Source organism: Mastigoproctus giganteus, chromosome 9 (assembly GCF_048544385.1).
Source record: "Mastigoproctus giganteus isolate SK-2022 chromosome 9, ASM4854438v1, whole genome shotgun sequence".
Classification (NCBI taxonomy): Eukaryota; Metazoa; Arthropoda; class Arachnida; order Uropygi; family Thelyphonidae; genus Mastigoproctus; species Mastigoproctus giganteus.
Genome location: NC_143583.1, coordinates 144,584,414 through 144,603,937, shown reverse-complemented (window position 1 = coordinate 144,603,937; position 19,524 = coordinate 144,584,414). Strand labels below are relative to the sequence as shown.

Sequence of the window (19,524 nt, the reverse complement as noted above, 5' to 3'; positions counted from 1 at the left end):
TTGGTTGATGTCGGCACATTTATTTCTTGCGATTATTACTGATGCTGTTGTTCAAACTTATACTTGTTACTTAAATTGTGTAGTCGTTTTAATACTCATTTATTGTTACCACATTCGGGTTTTTAAGTTATGGTTGCCTTGCCTTTACAGGTATTTCAATTTAAACTAATCACTGTTTAGAACTATGTAGAATGTCTTATAATACAATGTAGAACTATATATTTATACATTTCATACTCTTACAAAACCTTTTTTTAAATCTTATTGTTTCTTTCTTTTTCCTTTTTTTTTCTAATATTGTGAACTTTTTATTCACAGGAAATCGAATAATAAGTGTAATTTTTTTTTTTTTTTTTTTTTTTTTGCCAGTAGTGTAAGCTCAAATTTTGTAATGGAGTCGACCTGGGAGTTGTGCGATATGTACGAAGCATTTGTCAACGTAAGTACTGTACATCATATCTTTTAATTTATATCATGTAAATAGGTGATGTGATATGTTAATTATACATGGTTTTTTGATTAAGCTAATTATGTTTCATAATTGTGTACAGGAGTTCAAAAATGACAACCAATTTCCTCCACCTGCCGATTTTTCTCAGAACTCTGCTTTTAAATGTTTTTCAATAAAATATGCAAAAATGATATTGTGGTTTTAGTATTAGTATTTGAAGTGATGGAAGTAAGCTTATACAACATCATCCAAAAAAAAAACAAAAAAACTATCCACATTATTTATTCATCTCCCTTAATAAAGTATCTACTGCTCCCTTAACTTTGTTAAATGGAACAGAAATGTTTCAGTGTCATTCATGAAACTTATTTGTTTTTTATTTGTTTACAAATGTTCATTTTTAGCCCCTTTTTTTTAATAAATTGAAGACAGTGTTCTATTAATATGCAAAACTCAGTTACTGATACAAAATATAAGACAAACAATAAATAAGCAGAAACCAATAATAATGTTTTTACCTTAGATTTTCAAGGATTCAACCTTTATCCCCCGAATTGAAACACAAACTCCATATGTGTTTTGTATAAGTTTGCATTTAGTTTCTGCAAAGCTGATGAAACCATAGCACACAGCAGTATTAGACAGCCTTCATTGATGCTGCAGTGATGACATGGAAATTGAGTGCAAGAAACATAGACACCATGACTTGTCTGGCTCCTCATTAATGTCAAATGTTTGGCATCTAATAAACTCCATCACACCAAGTATCTGACAAACTCCAAATAAAAATATTATTTCTCATAATTAATAGTATATTGAAATGGAAACATTTCAAGTTTCCATTTTATTAGAATGTCAGTGAACAGAAACGTCAACTAGTTCATATGTACACATTACAGTACGTATTAATTATTCCGATTATCACGTATATTCTTCCGATTTTCACGTATCATTTGATTTTTTAATTGGTAAGGTAATAAAGGGTAAATTTGTGCTTAATATATCTTTGCTCTTATAGCCTGTGGATAATAGTAGTAGTAGTAGTAGTGGCACTTGATGCAAGAAAGCAAGTGTAGGAGCTTATGCAGCATCAGCCAAAAAAAAAAAAAAAAATCACACCATACCCTCCAATTGCCTGTCCAGTTCCTCCTTAAATTTATTTAACCTATCAACTTCCACAACGACAGATGGAAGTTTGTTCCAGCAATTAACCACCCGCTGGCTAAAGGCAAATTTCCGCACATCTATTCTACATCTATCCTTTCTTAATTTGAACTTATGTCCCCGTAGGTTCGTATTCTGAACAAGTGGGAGGATCCCATCAGAATTCAGCGTGCTCAACCCATTCAAGGCCTTATAGACCTCAATCAGATCACCGCGCAGGTGCCTAGTCTCCAGCCACTGCAATTTGCAGAACTTAAGCCTCTCTTGGTAAGAGGATCCCTTCATTCCCCTCACCAATCGTGTTGCTCTTCTCTGTACACGCTCAAGCAAATCTACATCCTTCCTAAAATGAGGCCTCCAGACCTGTACGCAGTACTCAAGGCGTGGCCTGACCATTGCCTTATACAGAGGGACAATCACCTCCTTTTCCCTGCTAGCAAAATTCCTATATATCATTGACAAAACCCCATGACCTGCCCTAGCAGCCTGTCTACATTGCTCAGAAAACTTCATATCTGACTGCACAATTACTCCCAGGTCTTTTTCATTTTCTACCACCTTAAGTGTAGTACCACACAGTTGGTACGTTTCTCTGGGGTTACTTCTACCCATATGCAGTACTTTGCATTTGTCAAGGTTAAACTTCAGTTGCCACTTCTTAGCCCATCTGCCCAAATTATCTAGATCCTGTTGCAGTAGCACACTGCCATTACTGTCATTAACAACCCTGCCAACCTTCGTGTCATCTGCAAACTTCGACATTAAGCCTGATATACCTTCATCAATATCATTGATAAATATACAAAACAACAGTGGACCCAACACCGAACCCTGTGGGACTCCACTAATAACATTAGTCCACGAAGAGCAGCACCCATTGATTACCACCCTCTGTCTTCTCCCACTTAACGATCCTTTTATCCATTGTAGCAACTTACCCTTAATACCATTCTGCTCCAATTTGTACAGTAGTCTTCCATGCGCAACAGTGTCAAAAGCTTTCCTGAAATCCAAGTATATGATATCAAAATTATTTTTTGCATCCAGTTCCTTTGTGACCACATCATAATAACCAATCAAATTTGTCAGACAAGACTTTCCCTTAACAAATTCCTCCTATTTTCGCTAATTAGAATCGCTGTTTAATAGAATTAAAATTCAATTCACAAACATGATCACAATGATCAGCGTTTACTGCACGTCGTATAGTGAACTGTACTTTACTATGGTGACTCCATCGTAACGTGATTTGATTGTACAGTGAACCAATTGTAAAGGGGGGTTACATTGTATTTTTAACTATTTACGTGAAACTTCGGATAATTGGGGCAGCCGCTTAATCGGGCCAAAATGCACTAGTCCCGATGTGTCCCAAATAACCGGAATGGACTGTATTAGTAAGATCAAATGATGCAAGTAATTGGACTTTTTCTGTATCAGCTAAAAAAAATAAATAAAAGTAATAATATAAAATAATAAAACAAAAAACTATTCCTACTATTCCCATTCCCAAAAGGTAACAATCTAATTCTGCTTTGAATTTAGCCAGACTAATTGCCTCTGCCATATCCTTGGGAGTCAGTGTAATCCAGTATTTGAAAACCCATGGCCTGTAAGCGAACTTCATGAGATCCAGTATTCTGTTAATCCCTGAGATTTTATATTTGTATCCCTTGGTTCTTGTGTCAGCTGTGATGGAGAATAGACCTTCCTCGTTTAATTCACTCAACCTCTTCAGCGCCCTATATACTTCAATCAGATCTCTCTTTAGATATCTTGTCAAAATTTGAAACTTGCGCCTCTTAAGCCACTCTTGATGTGTGCATCATTTTGCATTCATCACTAATATGGTCACCCTTCTCCAAACCATCTCCAACAGTTCTATCTTTTTGCAGGTGGTAGATGACTTTTATCAACTGGTGAAATACCACCACTTTGCTTATTGGAGGCTTGAAGTTGGTAAACCCATGTTTAGTCTCTAGAGCAAAGTTTCCGGCATCCCCCTCCCCCCATACTTCTCCTTTAACCCATGCACAGTACTAAATACTATAGGTTTTGATACCTTTCGTGTTTGAGGTTTTCATAAAAAAAAAAGAATATCAAAAATCCAAAACTGTCTGAATATTTCTCTGAGGGTAGTGAACCCTATAAAGCCAGAGAAAAAATAGGCTGGCTGGACTTCAAAAAAGTACTGCAGGTACCAAATTTATATGTACTAGTTCATAGTATAGTACTTACAGTAGCAGGTATTTCGTTTTTCAGGTAACTTAGCTGCTGAAATTATATCACGCTGTTTATATCTCATATTTTAAAATATTAGACAATTTGCAATACCCATACTGGAAGGCATTCGAACCTGCACCATCTATTTCTTGACCTATCTCGCAGCATGGATTAACATTTTGGCTTAGTGCTAAGACTGTTGTTCTGTGGGGATTACAGAGATTAGAACTACTGTATTATCTAATAAAAATAATGAATTACCACTGAATACTTAGGCTATATGCATAGGTTTAGTCTCACTTTCTCTAATTCATATGCTCTAATCTCAGAAGCACTAATGGTCATTTGCCCTAATGAACACTTGCCATAATGGTGACCTGCCCTAATCGCATACCAATGGTAAGGGGGGGGGTGCTACCGTCAGTTGTCCTAAGCAAGTAGCATTACAAATCGGGACAATGTTTCAACTAACAAAATTCCAAGTTGATTACCGAAGTGCTGTCATCAGATCCACAGAAGAAACGTTTTCTGATGCAGTTATTAAGGGCTGTTTATTTCATTACAGTCAAACAATTTGGTAGAAGTAGAACATTTAGGATTACAATTGGCATACATCGAGGAACAAATTGTCAGAAAGTTAGTGAAGTCAATGGTAGGATTGGCATTTGTTTCTCTAAATGAATAGAGGAAGCTTGGGAAGGAATCATTTGAGAACATCCTTCATATGAAAAGTGTGAAGAGCTTATGAAATGCTTCGAAACAAATTGGATTGGACCCACTGCTCACTTTCCGCCATCATTGCTGAATCATCATGCTAATTTTGGTCTTCGTACAGTAAATCATGTGGAAGGATGGCATTTATGCCTATAAAAAGTTTATATTAGAATTAAGAAACATAATTTTAAAGATTTTGTCACTTGTCAGTCTGGTATACTTTTCAGTGACTGTCAGTAACTCTTTCAAGAAAATCATCTCATTTGAAACTGAAATTGCATTTATGGAAAATTTGCTTTGGACTAATTTAAAAGCATGGAATGAATGATTTTTTTATTTTATTTCCACCAATTTAGTAGATTTTCAAAAGAGGCTTAATACAGTTCTATTTCAATGGTGCTGTCTGCTTTAAAATGTTCTGTTTGGAAAAGATGAACATTGCTATCATATTCCTACCAAATCAAGTTGGATTTGTAAATAGATTTTGTAAAATTAGATGATGTTTGTAGCTGAATATGGCCATTTTGTTGTACATACTTATGAATTGTACATACTATTGGTATGTACAATTCATATCAATAATACAGATATGGTCAGGTGGCTATATTTCTGTTCAGTGATTTGAATTATTAGGTTATTGATGACTTGAATCGGTCATTCAGCCAGATAATTTGAGTCACAGAATCCTGTCACTCTCTTGCTCCATCATTGTCCAACCCTATAATGCCCTTTCTTTATTGGTATTAATAAAGAAATTATTAATGTTAGTATAAATAAAAAATTAATATATCCTGCATTAATATGATCTTTTTTGAACACATTGTGATGTTTATTAAGTCATGAAGTAATACTTTTCGTGATAATCTTTTATACTATATAGTTTATTATGAAATAAAATGTATTTCATAATAATGTTTTATATTGCATGACTAACAATACAGCACTTTATAATTTCTGTGTTTTTTTTATAAGCATATTGAATTTTTTGTTATTGCTGTTGTAGCTAATTAATATTGAATTATCATCTGTAGGCCCCACCATACCATTTAGCATTGGAAGGATTTTTATTAATGTGGGTACTATGGTTACTGTTTCACAAAAGTTATAAGCCAGAGCGCACTGAACTTACTGAAAAGGTAGGTCCTTAATAAATATTCATGCAGAATTGTTTTTGCTGTAAAATAGCAATTCTATAAATATTTGTTTAAAAATCTAATTTGGATAAATTTAATTTTGGATGTCAATTATAATAAGTTAGGTAATGTATTGTGTTGTAATCTGGTACATTCAATTATCAGATTACATATTTCAAGAGTTAAGTACTGTCTGTACTCAAGAATGATGTTCATGCTTCCACCATTAAAAATAAAAGAAGTTTGTCTAGTGCCCTCCCACTTCTACGACGTTCAGTTGTAGAAGTGGGAGGACAACGCCAACACCAGACGGAAGACTTTTTCCAACACTCAACTACTTGCCTGTTGAAGACAAATTTCCACACATCTACTCTGCAATCATCCTTCCTCAATATGAATTTATGCTCTCGTGTGTGTAGTCTGAGCAAGAGGAAGGATTCTATTAGCATTGAGCTTACTCAATCCATTCAAACCTTAAACACCTGAAACATATCTCCTTGCAGGTACCTATCTCCAGACACTACAGTTTGCAGAACCAAAGCCTTTTCTGGTAAGAACACCCTTTTTTTCCTCACACTAATCTCGTTGCTCTTCTCTGCATCTGTTATAGCTCTACATCCTTCTTGAAATGAGACTTCAAGAACCCTTTGGAAAATATTTCATGGTCACAGAAACATGGGATACCTACCTAGTAACGAGCAGGCCCACTTTTTGCCTGGATAAGGACAGTCACACGACGAGGTATTGAGTTCGCTAGTTTATGAAAACGTTCCACCAGTATTTCCATCCATGTTTGCTGCATCGCTGTCCATAATTCTGTTGCATTTCTGGGTGGAGTACCCAAAGCTTGAATGGACCTTTCCATTCAAGCTTTGGGATACTGTGGAAAGGTCCACAGTATCCCAAAGACTCCACAGGGTTCATGTCCAGTGAATGGGGAGGCCATTCCATGGTGGCAAAATCTGCAAAGTGCTTTTCGAACCATATTCTAGTCGCCACGACTCTGTGGGGAGGTGCATTGTCCTGCTAGAAGAGTCCATTGCCCTGTGGGTGCATGATGACCATGAAGGGATGCAGATGGATTGCAAGGATGGACATGTAACCTGGACCATTCAGAGATGCTTCTAGACATGCCAGAGGTCCCAACGTGGTCCAGTTGAACATACCCCAGACCATTACTGACTGTCCACCTGCCTGGACAGTTCCTTGTTGACATGACAGGTGTATAACTTTGTGCAGTTTCCACCAGATACTCACCTTCCATTCTCTCGAAATAGCAGGAAACTGGACTCATCGGACCAGGAGACCCGTCTCCAGTCATCCAAGGTCCAGTGCTGATGTTCTTTCACCCAGTTGAGGCGTAGAGTCCTGTGTTGTGGTGTTAGCAATAGGACTTTGGTGGGTCGGCGGCTAGTGATGGTCTTTGTGGAGACGTTTCTTGCACCTCCCTCGTTGAAGTCAGTGGTGATTTATGCCGCTGTTGCTCTCCGCTTGGCTGAAACAATGTGAGACAGATGTCAACGCCTACATTCATCCACCACCTTTCTCTGCCCACAGTGCCGGCCGTGATGAGATGTTATTCCAGAAATGGTGTATTCCCAATGTACTCTTGATACTGTCGAACGGAGATAGTGCAATTTCTGTACCACCTCCTGGATAGAGTGACCCATGCGTCGGGCACCCACTATCATCCCGCTTTCAAAGTCGGTTAACCAATGATGTTTATTCATACTGACATTGAATTATTGTCTACGTGAATGCAATGATGCAGTGTACTTGTATACCTGCCAAGCGGTGGGTTCATCCACTAGTGAGATGGGTGACAATTCATGTTGCTGGAACCAGGTATCCCATGAATTCTGTCCTTTCAGTGTACAGTACATCTCATTAATTTGATATTAGATTATTGGAACTGTGTTGTTTTTCGAAGTCACTACAGTTTTGTGACCAGTGATATTGGGTTTTATATGCATTTTAGTATGGATTATTCAAAATAAGTCTAGAACAAAATGTGAAGGCTGAATTGGATCTGAAAACTTGTGAACAGCTTGTATAATTTGAAAATTTGTTATTGTCTTGCAAAATTTCGTATCATTATACAGGATGTGGCACATTCGAATTTTTTTTTTTTCTATTCACTTCCCCAAGGATTACATGCAAGATCACCGAGAATTCCATAATACTTGTAAGTTGCATTATGGGTGCACAGGTAATCCAGTTTATTTTATTATTATTTTTTTTTTATGTAAACCCCAAACACGAGAGGTATTGGAACATATAGTACATAGTACTGTGCTTGGGTTGGAGATTGAGAAGATGAAAGAAAATATTTGTTGACATTGGACTTGAACTTTTGTAGACTGTAATTTTCAGGAAATACGTATGAAGGAAGGTTGTTCCAGAAAACGGCAGTTGAATGAATAAACGAGGAAGATGAAAAGTTGGTTCTGTGAGTTTGAAGTTGGACAGTAAATGGATGTTGGCTGGTGGCGGCACGTGTTTGGACTGTTTTGAAAGAGAGAGTGAATTATAGAAGCCAATTCAGAAGAACAGTGCCCATGGAAGTAGTGTAGAAGAGGCATGCAGCAGAAACAATACGTCTGAGACAGTGAGTGGTTGTTGTTGTTATTTGGTTTTTAGGAGCATTAGCAACTAAGGCCATATTGCTCCGGGGATATGCAGTGGTCATTCCCTGACCTTTCCGCATCCTCCATATTTGATGGTCATGGGCTCAAACCCTGGTCTAATCAAGAAGCTTGTGCTATGCACTGCTGCTCCTGCCCACCTGGGCTACGGAGGTGCCCATGGTGAGTGGAGAGACTCTGTTATAGATGAATCATTAATTAACCTAACTGCCCTCTTCTGAATGGAATCAAGAAGCCTGAGAGAGGTTTTGGGGGCACCACCCCAGATGTGGGAACAATATTCCATGGCTGGGCAGAATTTGCGATTTATACAGAGTGAGCAGCTCTTTGGAAGAAAAGTGACGCCGAGAGCGAAAGAGAAAGCCAAGTTTTTTAGATGCACAGGAAGCAATATTTGTAATGTGCTTGTGCCAAGAGAGATTAGAAGTCAGGGTAATTCCCAAAAGAGATATATCATTTTGCCTAGAAATTGGAGTGTCACTAAAGATAAGCATAGGAGCAGAAGAAACCTTTTTTGCGAGATATAAGACAAGACTGAGTTTTAGAAGGGTTGAAATCAACTAAGTTGTCTTTGCCTCACTGGAGAATTACCTGAAGATTGGCATTTAAGGAATTGGTAGCAGATTTTCGAGAAGTTGAAGCTGATCGAGCAGGACAAGGTTTCTCAAAATGGAAAGTGGAATGCAATGTGCTGTCATCGGCAAAACTATGGATAGGATTTCCAGTCAATGGAAGAAGGTCATTAATATACAAGAGGAAAAGAGTGGGAGAAAGAACTGAACCTTGGGGGACACCAGCATTAGTGGAGAAGTTAGAAGACAGAGAGCCATCTACCATCACCCTCAGTGAGCGATCAAAGAGAAAACTGGATAACCAATTACTAAAAACAGTTGGCAAACCATAAGATGGAAGCTTGTTTAGAAGACCTTTATGCCAAACAAGGTTTTAAAGCCTTTGAGATGTCAAGAGCAACTGCTTGTGTTTCACCGAACCTTTCCATTGAGTTAGTCCATAAATGGGTAATATAAGCCAGAATATCACCAGTGGATCGATACTAACGGAATCCATTCTGGCGATCGTTGATCAAACGGAAGGTTTCTAGGTAGTTTAAGAGTTGGCGGTTAATTGCTTTCTCCATTACTTCAGAAAGAGTAGAAGTAATTGCAATGGGACGATAATTGGATGGGAGGGATTTGTCACCCTTTTCAGGAACTGGCTGGATATGAGCAAATTTTCAAAGCAGAAGGAAAAACACCTTTGGAATAAGAAAGTGAAAAAAGGGGGCAGAGAATAGGAGTAAGTTCAGGAGCACAGATTTTGAGAACAAGTGGAGAAATACCATCGGGACCTGGAGCTTTCTTGACATCAAGATTCATCAAAATCCTTCTGACATCCTTTTGGCGGAATACCACAGGAGGCATTGAATGGAGCGTGTTGGGGATAGTGGGAGGTGTTTTACCAAGATCATTAATACATGAGTTGGAAGAAAAATGGGATGCTAGCAGGTCAGATTTATCCTTGGGTGAAGTGACAACAGAACCATCTGGTTTGGACAGGGGTGGGAGCAGAGATGGGCAAAAGTTGCGGCCAATAGCTTTGGCAAGAGACCAGAATGCTTGGCTACCATTAGGGCAAGAAGCAAGTTTTCTACTCTTAGCCTGTTCAAACTCTAGTTTGGACTGATTAAAAACTGCTTTACAATTGTTGCGAGCTTTGGTGTAGGCAGAAAATGAAACTGGAGAATTAGAAACAAGCCAATTATGATATGCAACATTCTTCTCTTGATGAACAGCCTTAGCACATTTATTGGAAAACCAAGGTTTATTTAAAGGACGAGATTTTAAAGTAGAGTGTGGGATAAAGGATTCCATTCCTGCAAGAATAATTTCACTGACACGATCTGAGCAAACGTTGACATCAGAAGTTTTGAAACAGTAATCCGACCAAGGAAAAGAACTCTCGCAGGTCATTCCATTTTGCATTCTTGTAATGCCAAACAACACAAGGCTGGGAATAGCCATGAGATAAAGGTTCCATTGGAGAAGAGACAATCACCAAGTTATGATCTGAAGTGCCTAAAGGACCTCTCACATCGACCGTGTACTTAGAAGGGTTGTTTGTGAGAAAAAGATCAAGCGTATTGGCTGTATGATTAGGATTGTCCGGTATTCTTGTAGGTAAATGAACAATCTGTGTAAGGTCATTAGTAATTGCAAAACCCTCAGCATCTCGACCATCTGGGTTGGTATGACTAGAAAACGGAAGCCAGCTGGAGTTGTGAACATTAAAATCACCAAGAAAAATTACCTCACTGTTAGGAAAGCTGGACTGGAGAAAGTCAAGTTGCAAAGAGAGGAAGTCAAAGAGCTCCAAGTGATTAGTGGAGTTGGGAGAACGGTAGAGACAACAGATGAATTTCACACAATGAAGTAGAGAGAGATTTTAAGCCAGAGAAGATCAAAGAGAGGAGATTCCAAATTGTCAAGTCTCTGACAGGGAATATCAGAACGGACATATGCACAAGTACCACCTTTGAGGTGAAAGGAATCATACAGCGAATAATTTGGGCAACTGAGATGAGCAGTATTTGAATCAACCGATAACTGAAATTCTGTCAGAAAAAGTACATGAGGTTTGGCAGACTGCAAGTGGAAATGGACATCGTTGAGATTAGAATTGAGACCACATATATTTGTGAAATGAATTAGGAAATGCTTGGGAGGTTTAGATCTTTTCACAGATAAGCTTGCTCTATTAGTTTGACAGTTCATGGTGTATTCAATAGTAAGAAAATGTGGGTGGGACTTGCTGTATGAAGTAATGAAATTTTTGGATATGGTGTACACATGGTAAGAATATACCCAGATCCTTGACATAATGTGGCCTCGACAATGCTCCCCGCATACACACTACTCGGACTCCCTCCAGTCACTATCTGGCAGAGTAGAGTTATCAAGATTATACACTAGCTGATCCGGTAGCCTCCTAGAGAGTTACCAATAGGTTTGGTCCAGTGTACTAACTAGCGGCCGGCCTGCGAACACCGTTTTAGAGCTGTATCCTCGAAATGTAAGGAATATTGGATCTCGCCACGACGTTCATCATAACCTCAAAAGTCATCAATCATACTGCATGATGGAAGAGATAAGGAAGGGTTGACCGGAACTTAGCTCTAGAGACTAAACATGGGTTCCACCACTTCAAGCCTCCAATAAGCAAAGTGGTGGTATTGCATCGGTTGATGAGTCATCTACCACCTAGTACTGCCTGGTAACATAGAGGGCAGCATTCCTCCATGTGGTGTGGGCGCCACACCTCGACCTCTGCTTACGTTGGTTCGCACCTGGTGGTCACCCACCATGTATTTGTGCATGGAGGTTATATCCAGGATTACTAACAGTCCCACCATCATGAAGGTGCAAGCAGAGGATATGGCTGTCACAGACCATCCGGACTTTTAGCATTAGCATTATTAGAGGCATTTGATGCAAGAAAGCAAGCTTATGCAGCATCAGCCAAAAAAAAAAATAAAATAAAGTAAAATAAATAAATAAAAAATAATCACTTCCACTTCACCCCTCTGTTCGTTCGAAATACCTGTCCACCTGAGCCTTAAACTTATTTAGGCTATCAATTTCCACGACAAGGGATGGAAGTGTGTTCCACCTACCAACCACCCGCTGGCTAAAGGCAAATTTCCGCACATCTATCCTACATCTGTCTTTCCTCAATTTGAATTTATGCCCTCTCAGGTGATTATTCTGAGCAATAGGAAGAATCCCATCAGCATTGAGCATGCTCAAACCATTCAAGGCTTTGTACACCTCTATCAGATCACCTCGCTGGTGCCTAGTCTCCAGACACTGTAATTCGCAAAACTTAAGCCTTTCTTCGTAAGAGCACCCCTTTGCCGAAATTGGGTCCACTTGACTTGAGTGTCACCCGAATATCAGTTCCATCAGCGTTTTAGACTCCCAGGTAGCAAGTACAGCTTGTCTGGCCTATCTGAGAGAATGTCTGACAACCTCAAGGACCAAATTTATACCATGGGGAAAGGAAATTTATTATTTATACCATGGGAAAGGAAAAAAAACAAATACAAGGATCACTAATGATGCAAAATGCATGAGCATTTTGTTTCATTAATGATTTTTTCTTCAACACAGGTACTGTGCATATTCAGCTGTCCAAATGTATGCACTCAATTTGAAGAAAATGATAAATGTACTTCAGAGGGGGGTGGGATTTAGGTTTGCTACCATAGAGTTGTGCAGCTTGATGTATGTGAGCTGTACATTAAAATAGGTACTGTATTGTGCATTATGTATAAGTGCACATACCTTATAAAGAGAAAGTATCCATAATTTGGGATATTTGCTGTTTAATACTTGTAACACATGCAGAAAAGGATGACTCTTCTCTGTTCTAGCACTGCTGCTTATTCTAAAAACTGTCATAGCACTGAACTGTGTATGCTAGGAACTAGTGACTAGTGTGATGTTACTTTAGAACAGCCGAGCAGGAGCCTAGCATGAGTAGTTAGAGTTTTAAAAATATGTGTTCAATTACAGTTGTAAAATTTTACCTTGGCTTTTCTGATAGTGAAATTGAGAAATTCTTAGCCCTTTCTGAAGAAACTGAAGGGGGAAAAAAGGAAACTTACAAATAATAGTTTCCAACTGTTCCATATGGTGTGATGGTTCAGTTTCACTAAATGAAAATGAATATAAAAGGAGTTTTTTTGGTGTTATCATCAACATGTGACTAAATGAAAAAAAAAAAAACTGCTATAAAGAAGTATTGGTCTGCAAAATTAACAGACAAAATTAAATTTTTCAAGAATGTATTTAGCAGGAATGGATTTCTGGAGATATTATGGATGTTGCATCTCTGCCCACCTGCAAAAGGTCAAAAGAAAGGAATTCAAAGTAAGTGGTCTAAAGTAAAAAAAATATTTGATTATCTGGATGTTTTGTGAATATTTTCTTCCAGAAAGAAATATTGCTTAGAACTTTTAAACTGTTCTGTCTGTTTTATATACAGGTAGTTCCACGTCGGCTATACAGGACACCTCTATCAGATTCGTTCCTAGTGCACATTCGTAAAGCGGGAATTTATTTTCCATAGATGTAATGTTAAAAATGGGGATTATGACCTCAACAATGAAATTTCCTTCTAAGGGGTATCCACTCCATCGCTTTTTTTGGTAGCCTCTCTTCCCCCATTCTCATAACATGTCCATAGTAGTGTTAAATAAATAAAGGTCAACAAAACAATAGTTTATGCTTAAACAATGATTTATTTATCCAAAGAAATGAGAAATGAAAACATATCCTTTAAAATCAAGCAAATTATAATAATAAAGAAATTATTTATGTCATACAAATGTTAATGAATGTTTATTCTTCTTCATCATTGACTAAATGCACACTCTTCGATGGTTCATCACTCATTGGTGGCCCAGTGCTGGTTGTTGGTTTGTTGAAGTCGTCTTCTTTTTCAGAAATGCTTCAAGTTTTTTTTTTTTTTCCTAAAACAGTTCTCTTTTCTTTATAAATTTCACGATGGGTCATGTAACATCAGTGTGTTAACTGCTTTATGTTACTGAGTGCAAGCAGACGAGATGATTTCTTCTGCCTGAACAAACAAAATGTACGCACAATAGTACTGTATTGCATAGCTATGTACGTAGTTGAAATGCCCTGTATTTATGAATGTTCAGCATTTATTTATTGCAATTAATGTTCATATTTTCGATTTTGTTGATACTTGGAAAAAAAAAAAAAACTTGTAAACCTGGGAAATCTTAAAGCGAAAACTCGTAAAGTGGGAACTGCCTGTATTAGCTTATGTAAACTCAATAAATAAATAATATTTTAACATCATATTAGGTTTTACCAGGTACCACTGAGTTGTAGAATGGTAATCCCTTTAGCTCTCTTAATTTGCGCAGCAGCAGCAGCACTAATTGCCTGAAGGCCAGAAATGTGAACAGTGCGTATTGAGTTAATTCTCTCCTAAAGTTGCCATTTCAACTAGTCGTTTTTTTTTTTTTTTTTATATTGTAAGAGCTGAACTGCATGGGAAAGAGAGTGAAAATAATGCTAGATTGCAATGAATTAATACCGATGTGTTCTAAACTTGTATGTATATTTCAAACCCATTTAAATAGAAATGCATGAATTTTGGTTCCTTCAAATTAAGGAGGTTTTACTGTACGATTGACACCGCGTCACAAACTGTCCTAGCAGCCTGTTTGCGCTACTCAGAAAACTTCATACTAATTGCACAATTATCCCCAGGTCTTTTTCACACTCCACTGCCCTGAGTGTGTGTACCACAGTGCCACTTCTGCCCATCTGCTTAATTTTTCTGCATATTATTGATTATTATCATTAATCACCCTGTCAACCTTGGTATATTATTTGCAAACTTAGTCATTAAGCTTGATATGCCTTCATATCATTAATAAACATAGAAAACAAAAATGGGGCTGGCATTGAACTTTATGGACTCTGCTAATAACATTAGCCCAAGAAGAGCAGTTCTTATTATATTAAAATGAGACTTACTCCTATCTGCTAAATGGTAGTTCTCTCAACTATATTAAATCTGCTTTTCATGTCAGCTATAAATTTTTAAATAAATAAAAAATATTAATCTTTGATCCTTTATTAAGTGTACTAGTTCACAATAAATACTTTATTGATATTTGCAAAAGAACTATAAACCTGTAATGAGCTATTACAAATGCAGGTTTCTAATGTTTGCTATGCACACATTAGAAAAAAGCCTTTTCATTTTAATGTGAATGGGATATGAACAAATAAGAGATAGGAAATAAATAGGTTTAAATGCAATACAAAGAAAATACCTATAATTACAGTGAACGAAATGCAATTAATATTAAAAAATCTTTACTTCTTACTGGGCCTTTTTTTGGTGTCTGTGGTGGTTGTAGGAAACTTTTGTTTTTTAGTTTCTGCCAAATAACATTTAGTTTAAAATACTTCTAGTTCACATTGATATAATATTAATTTTTGGAATGCAAAGAATGCACTAAAATCCTTCATACATAATCACTCGCCATTCATTTTCAGGGGAAAAATGTAGTAGATTACTCAACAGAAAATACACTGGACTCTGCTTTACAATGGGACCACAGCACAACCAACTTGCTTTATGATGAACTCTTCATGTTGTTATAAGGTTCACAAATATCACTTATGTGATGCCTGGACCACGTGGATAATGTGAATCGATGCAGTGATAGCATTTCAGCCAATAGCAACATTTGTGACATGTGTATGGAGGAAAGGAAGTGCCTTAGTATTTATGCTTTCTTTGGTTGAAGTGCTGTGCTTACATACTGTAATGTACATGTATTGTATTGTGCAATTATTTTGGCATAATTTTATTGAATTGAATGTGTTTTATAATTGCAACATTGTATAAACAGATAACACTGGTCAGCAAAAAAAATAACATTTTTTTTTCACTCCCTGTTAAAATTCAGGATGATTTTTGTAGATTTGATATTGCTGAATTCAAATACGGCAACCATATTGCTATAACACTCACCAATTTTAAGGAATTAAAGTCAAAAACTAAGCTTCTAGTAAAAAAAAAAAAAAAGGTTTCATATATTTTAAGAAAATGTTACATACAGTAGTAAATATTGAACAATGGGTCTATTAACTTTATTCTAATTACAAAAATGTTTATCTGATAACAAAACACTTACTTTTTTCATTTTTTGCCTTTTATAATTGCTGTGTAATTGCTTTTATAAGTGTCTCCTGTATGAGATTACAACAGTAGTCTGCCAACATATTTTGGCTCTATTTTCCCATAAATTTTTTCCATTTGAGAAATATCTTTGTGAAACCTTTCACCGTGTTTATCAGAGACAAATCCCAAGTTTTCGAGAAAAAAAGTCTAATGAGAATGTAAGAAATGAAACTTTAACAACATGTTGTCATAAATTTTTTCCATTTGAGAAATATCTTTGTGAAACCTTTCACCGTGTTTATCAGAGACAAATCCCAAGTTTTCGAGAAAAAAAAGTCTAATGAGAATGTAAGAAATGAAACTTTAACAACATGTTGTCATTCAAGCATGTTGATGTTTAGTGTACAAAGAGTTGGGCCTCTCTGTATGCTAAAATTAGCTCATCCACAATTTCACTGTAATTTGGTGATTTCTCATTGCCTAAAAAGCAGATGTTCCAGCAGATGTTTTTGAATACCTTCCAGGCTCTTATTTCTGTTTAATTTTTTTAGTGAATTTCTCATCTTGGAATAGCAGTTTGATTGGAGGACCCACAAAAATTTCCTTTTAACTCAGCCTCACTGATGAGGCTGAGATAAAAAGGAATTTTTGCTTTGAACAGGAAATTCCTTCTCTTTTTTTGTCCATTGCTTTCACAAATATTTTTATCAAAACTAGCTTAATATGCAATGGAGGTAAATAGGTTTTTGACTTATCCACCAAAGGCTGATGTGCTACATTTTTCTTGCCTGGTGTAGTTTCTGAATGGTCTGGCCATTTTTCTTACCCTGTAATGGTAATCATTTGCTTGGCTATCCCTTCTTGAATTTCTCCATTGTATCAACAGTTATCCTCGATCTGACTTCTTTTTTTTTTTTTTTTGTTACATTTTAATTTTGTTTCTCTACTCTTTTCTGTCCTTGCAGTCCTCGTTCTTCAATTTCCTCTTTTTCATAGCCACTCTCACTCCCTTCATCCATGCTCTGTTTCCTTCTAGAGTGTATCTATTCCATTGCTTTTTTTTTTTTTTTGTAGCCTCTCTTCCCCCATTCTCATAACGTGTCCATACCATTCTAGGCTTTTCTGTCTATGATGTTTTTTTTAACGTCCATTTCTTTTCTTATTTCTTCCTTCCTTACTCTTTCCTTAATCTTCGGGCTGATCTCCAAAAATCCATCTCAACAGCTAGTAATTTCTTCTTTTGCCTTTCCTCTGGAAAATTGCATTATATATTAATCGTTTGGTTTTTTGTAGAATATTATTGCTCCATAATACTGGGTTCAGTATTCCCAAGACCTTTCTTCCCTCATTAATTCTTGCAATCTCATCTTCAGATAAGCCATCCATCTGCACTAGCATTAGCATTAGTAGAGGCATTTGATGCAAGAAAGCAAGCTTATGCAGCATCAGCCAAAAAAAAAAAAAAAAAAAAACCCACTTCCACTTCACCCCTCTGTTCGTTCAAAATACCTGTCCAGCTGAGCCTTAAACTTATTTAGGCTATCAACCTCCACCACAAGGGATGGAAGTCTGTTCCACCAACCAACCACCCGCTGGCTAAAGGCAAATTTCCGCACGTCTATCCTACATCTGTCTTTCCTCAGTTTGAATTTATGCCCTCTCAGGTGATTTTTCTGAGCTAGAGGAAGAATCCCATCAGCATTGAGCATGCTTAAACCATTCAAGGCTTTATACACCTCTATCAGATCACCTCGCTGGTGCCTAGTCTCCAGACACTGTAATTTGCAAAACTTAAGCCTTTCTTCGTAAAAGCACCCCTTTGTTCCATTCACTAATCTTGTTGCCCTTCTCTGTACTCGTTCCAGCAGCTCTACATCCTTCTTGAAATGAGGCCTCCAGACCTGTATACAGTACTCTAGGTGTGGCCTGACCATCGCCTTATACAATGGAATAATCACCTCCTTATCCCTGCTGGAAAAATTCCTGTATATCATTGACAATACTCCATGAGCTACTCTTGCAGCCCGTCTGCACTGCTCAGAGAACTTCATATCTGCCTGCACAACCACCCCCAAGTCCCTTTCATTCTCTACCACTGTCAGTGTAGTACCACAGAGTTGATACGTTGCTCTGGGGTTGCTGTTTCCCATGTGTAGTACTTTACATTTATCAATGTTAAACTTCATTTGCCACCTCTCAGCCCATCTGCTCAACCTTTCCAGATCCTGTTGCAGCAGCATAGTGTCAGTAGTGTCCTTGACAACCCTGCCAACCTTTGTATCGTCTGCAAACTTGGACATTAAGCCCGATATACCATCATCAATATCATTTATAAATACAGAAAACAATAATGGACCCAACACTGAGCCTTGAGGGACTCCACTAATAACATCAGTCCACTAATAACATCAGTCCACGATGAGCAGTGTCCATTGATTACCACTCTCTGTCTTCTCCCCCTCAACCACCCCTTTATCCATAGCAGCAATTTGCCTCCAATGTCACACTGCTCCAATTTGTGTAGCAGTCTTCCATGTGCAACAGTATCAAAAGCCTTTCTAAGATCCAAGTATATAATATCAAAGTTATTCCCTGCATCCAGTTCTTTTGTGACTGCATCATAGTATCCAATCAAGTTGGTCAGGTAAGACTTCCCCTTAACAAAACCATGCTGTGTCTGAGCTATAACTGAAGTCTTGTCTAAATGATCCTGCAGTGCTTCTTTAACCAGTGCCTCCATTAATTTTCCTGGAACAGAAGTTAAGCTCACAGGTCTATAATTACTTGTGTCAGCCTTTGATCCTCCTTTGTGAATTGGGGTCACATTTGCACATTTCCAGTCTATGGGTACCTCCCCTGAGTCCAAGGAAGCTCTCATAATTATGGCTAAGGGTTTGCTTACTTCCTTTGCTGCCTCCTTTAATATAACTGGATAGATCCCATCCACCCCGGGTGCCTTTCTTGTGTTTATCTTCAACAGTTTCTCCTCCACTTTACTCCCAGTTATTTCAAGATTCTGTAGCTTACTGCTAGAGTTGAATACACCTCTGGCATTCCCCTTGCTGAATAACTCCTCATGTGTGAATGTCGATGCAAAATATTCATTTAGTTTGTTAGCTACCTGAGCAGGATCATCAACACTTGACCCATCAATATCAAGTGGACCAATCTGATTCATCCCCTTCCTTCTAGAGTTTACATAAGTAAAGAACTCTTTGCTGTTTTTCTTTGCATCCCTTGCCAAGGATTTCTCGTAATCTGCCTTCGCCTGCCTAACCTCCTTTGTAACTTGGTTGCATATCAACTTGTATCTATCATAGGCTTCTGTGTCATGTGTTAATTTGTATGTATCCCATGCATTTTTCTTCTCTGCCATATGCCTCATTAGTTCATCTGACAACCATTTTGGCCTAAACCTTGAACAATATTTCTTAGTTGGTATGTAAAGCCTAGTAGCTTCCAA

The 19,524-nt window shown here is 37.5% G+C and overlaps 1 protein-coding gene across 5 annotated transcripts in view; it reads left to right on the top strand.

Annotated features, from left to right (window-relative positions):
* Positions 1-19,524, top strand: part of Spt-I (serine palmitoyltransferase subunit I) — a 275,614-nt gene that overhangs the window by 224 nt on the left and 255,866 nt on the right. For 2 of the 5 annotated variants that reach the window (XM_090381899.1, XM_090381903.1), the window contains exons 2-3: positions 370-439; positions 5,584-5,688. In XM_090381899.1, coding sequence (XP_090238025.1) covers positions 392-439; positions 5,584-5,688 — 153 coding nt within the window. In that variant the 5' untranslated portion in view covers positions 370-391. Of the gene's footprint in view, positions 1-91; positions 151-369; positions 440-5,583; positions 5,689-19,524 lie in introns of those variants that run through there. The other 3 variants (XM_090381901.1, XM_090381902.1, XM_090381900.1) reach the window with 3 other exon arrangements.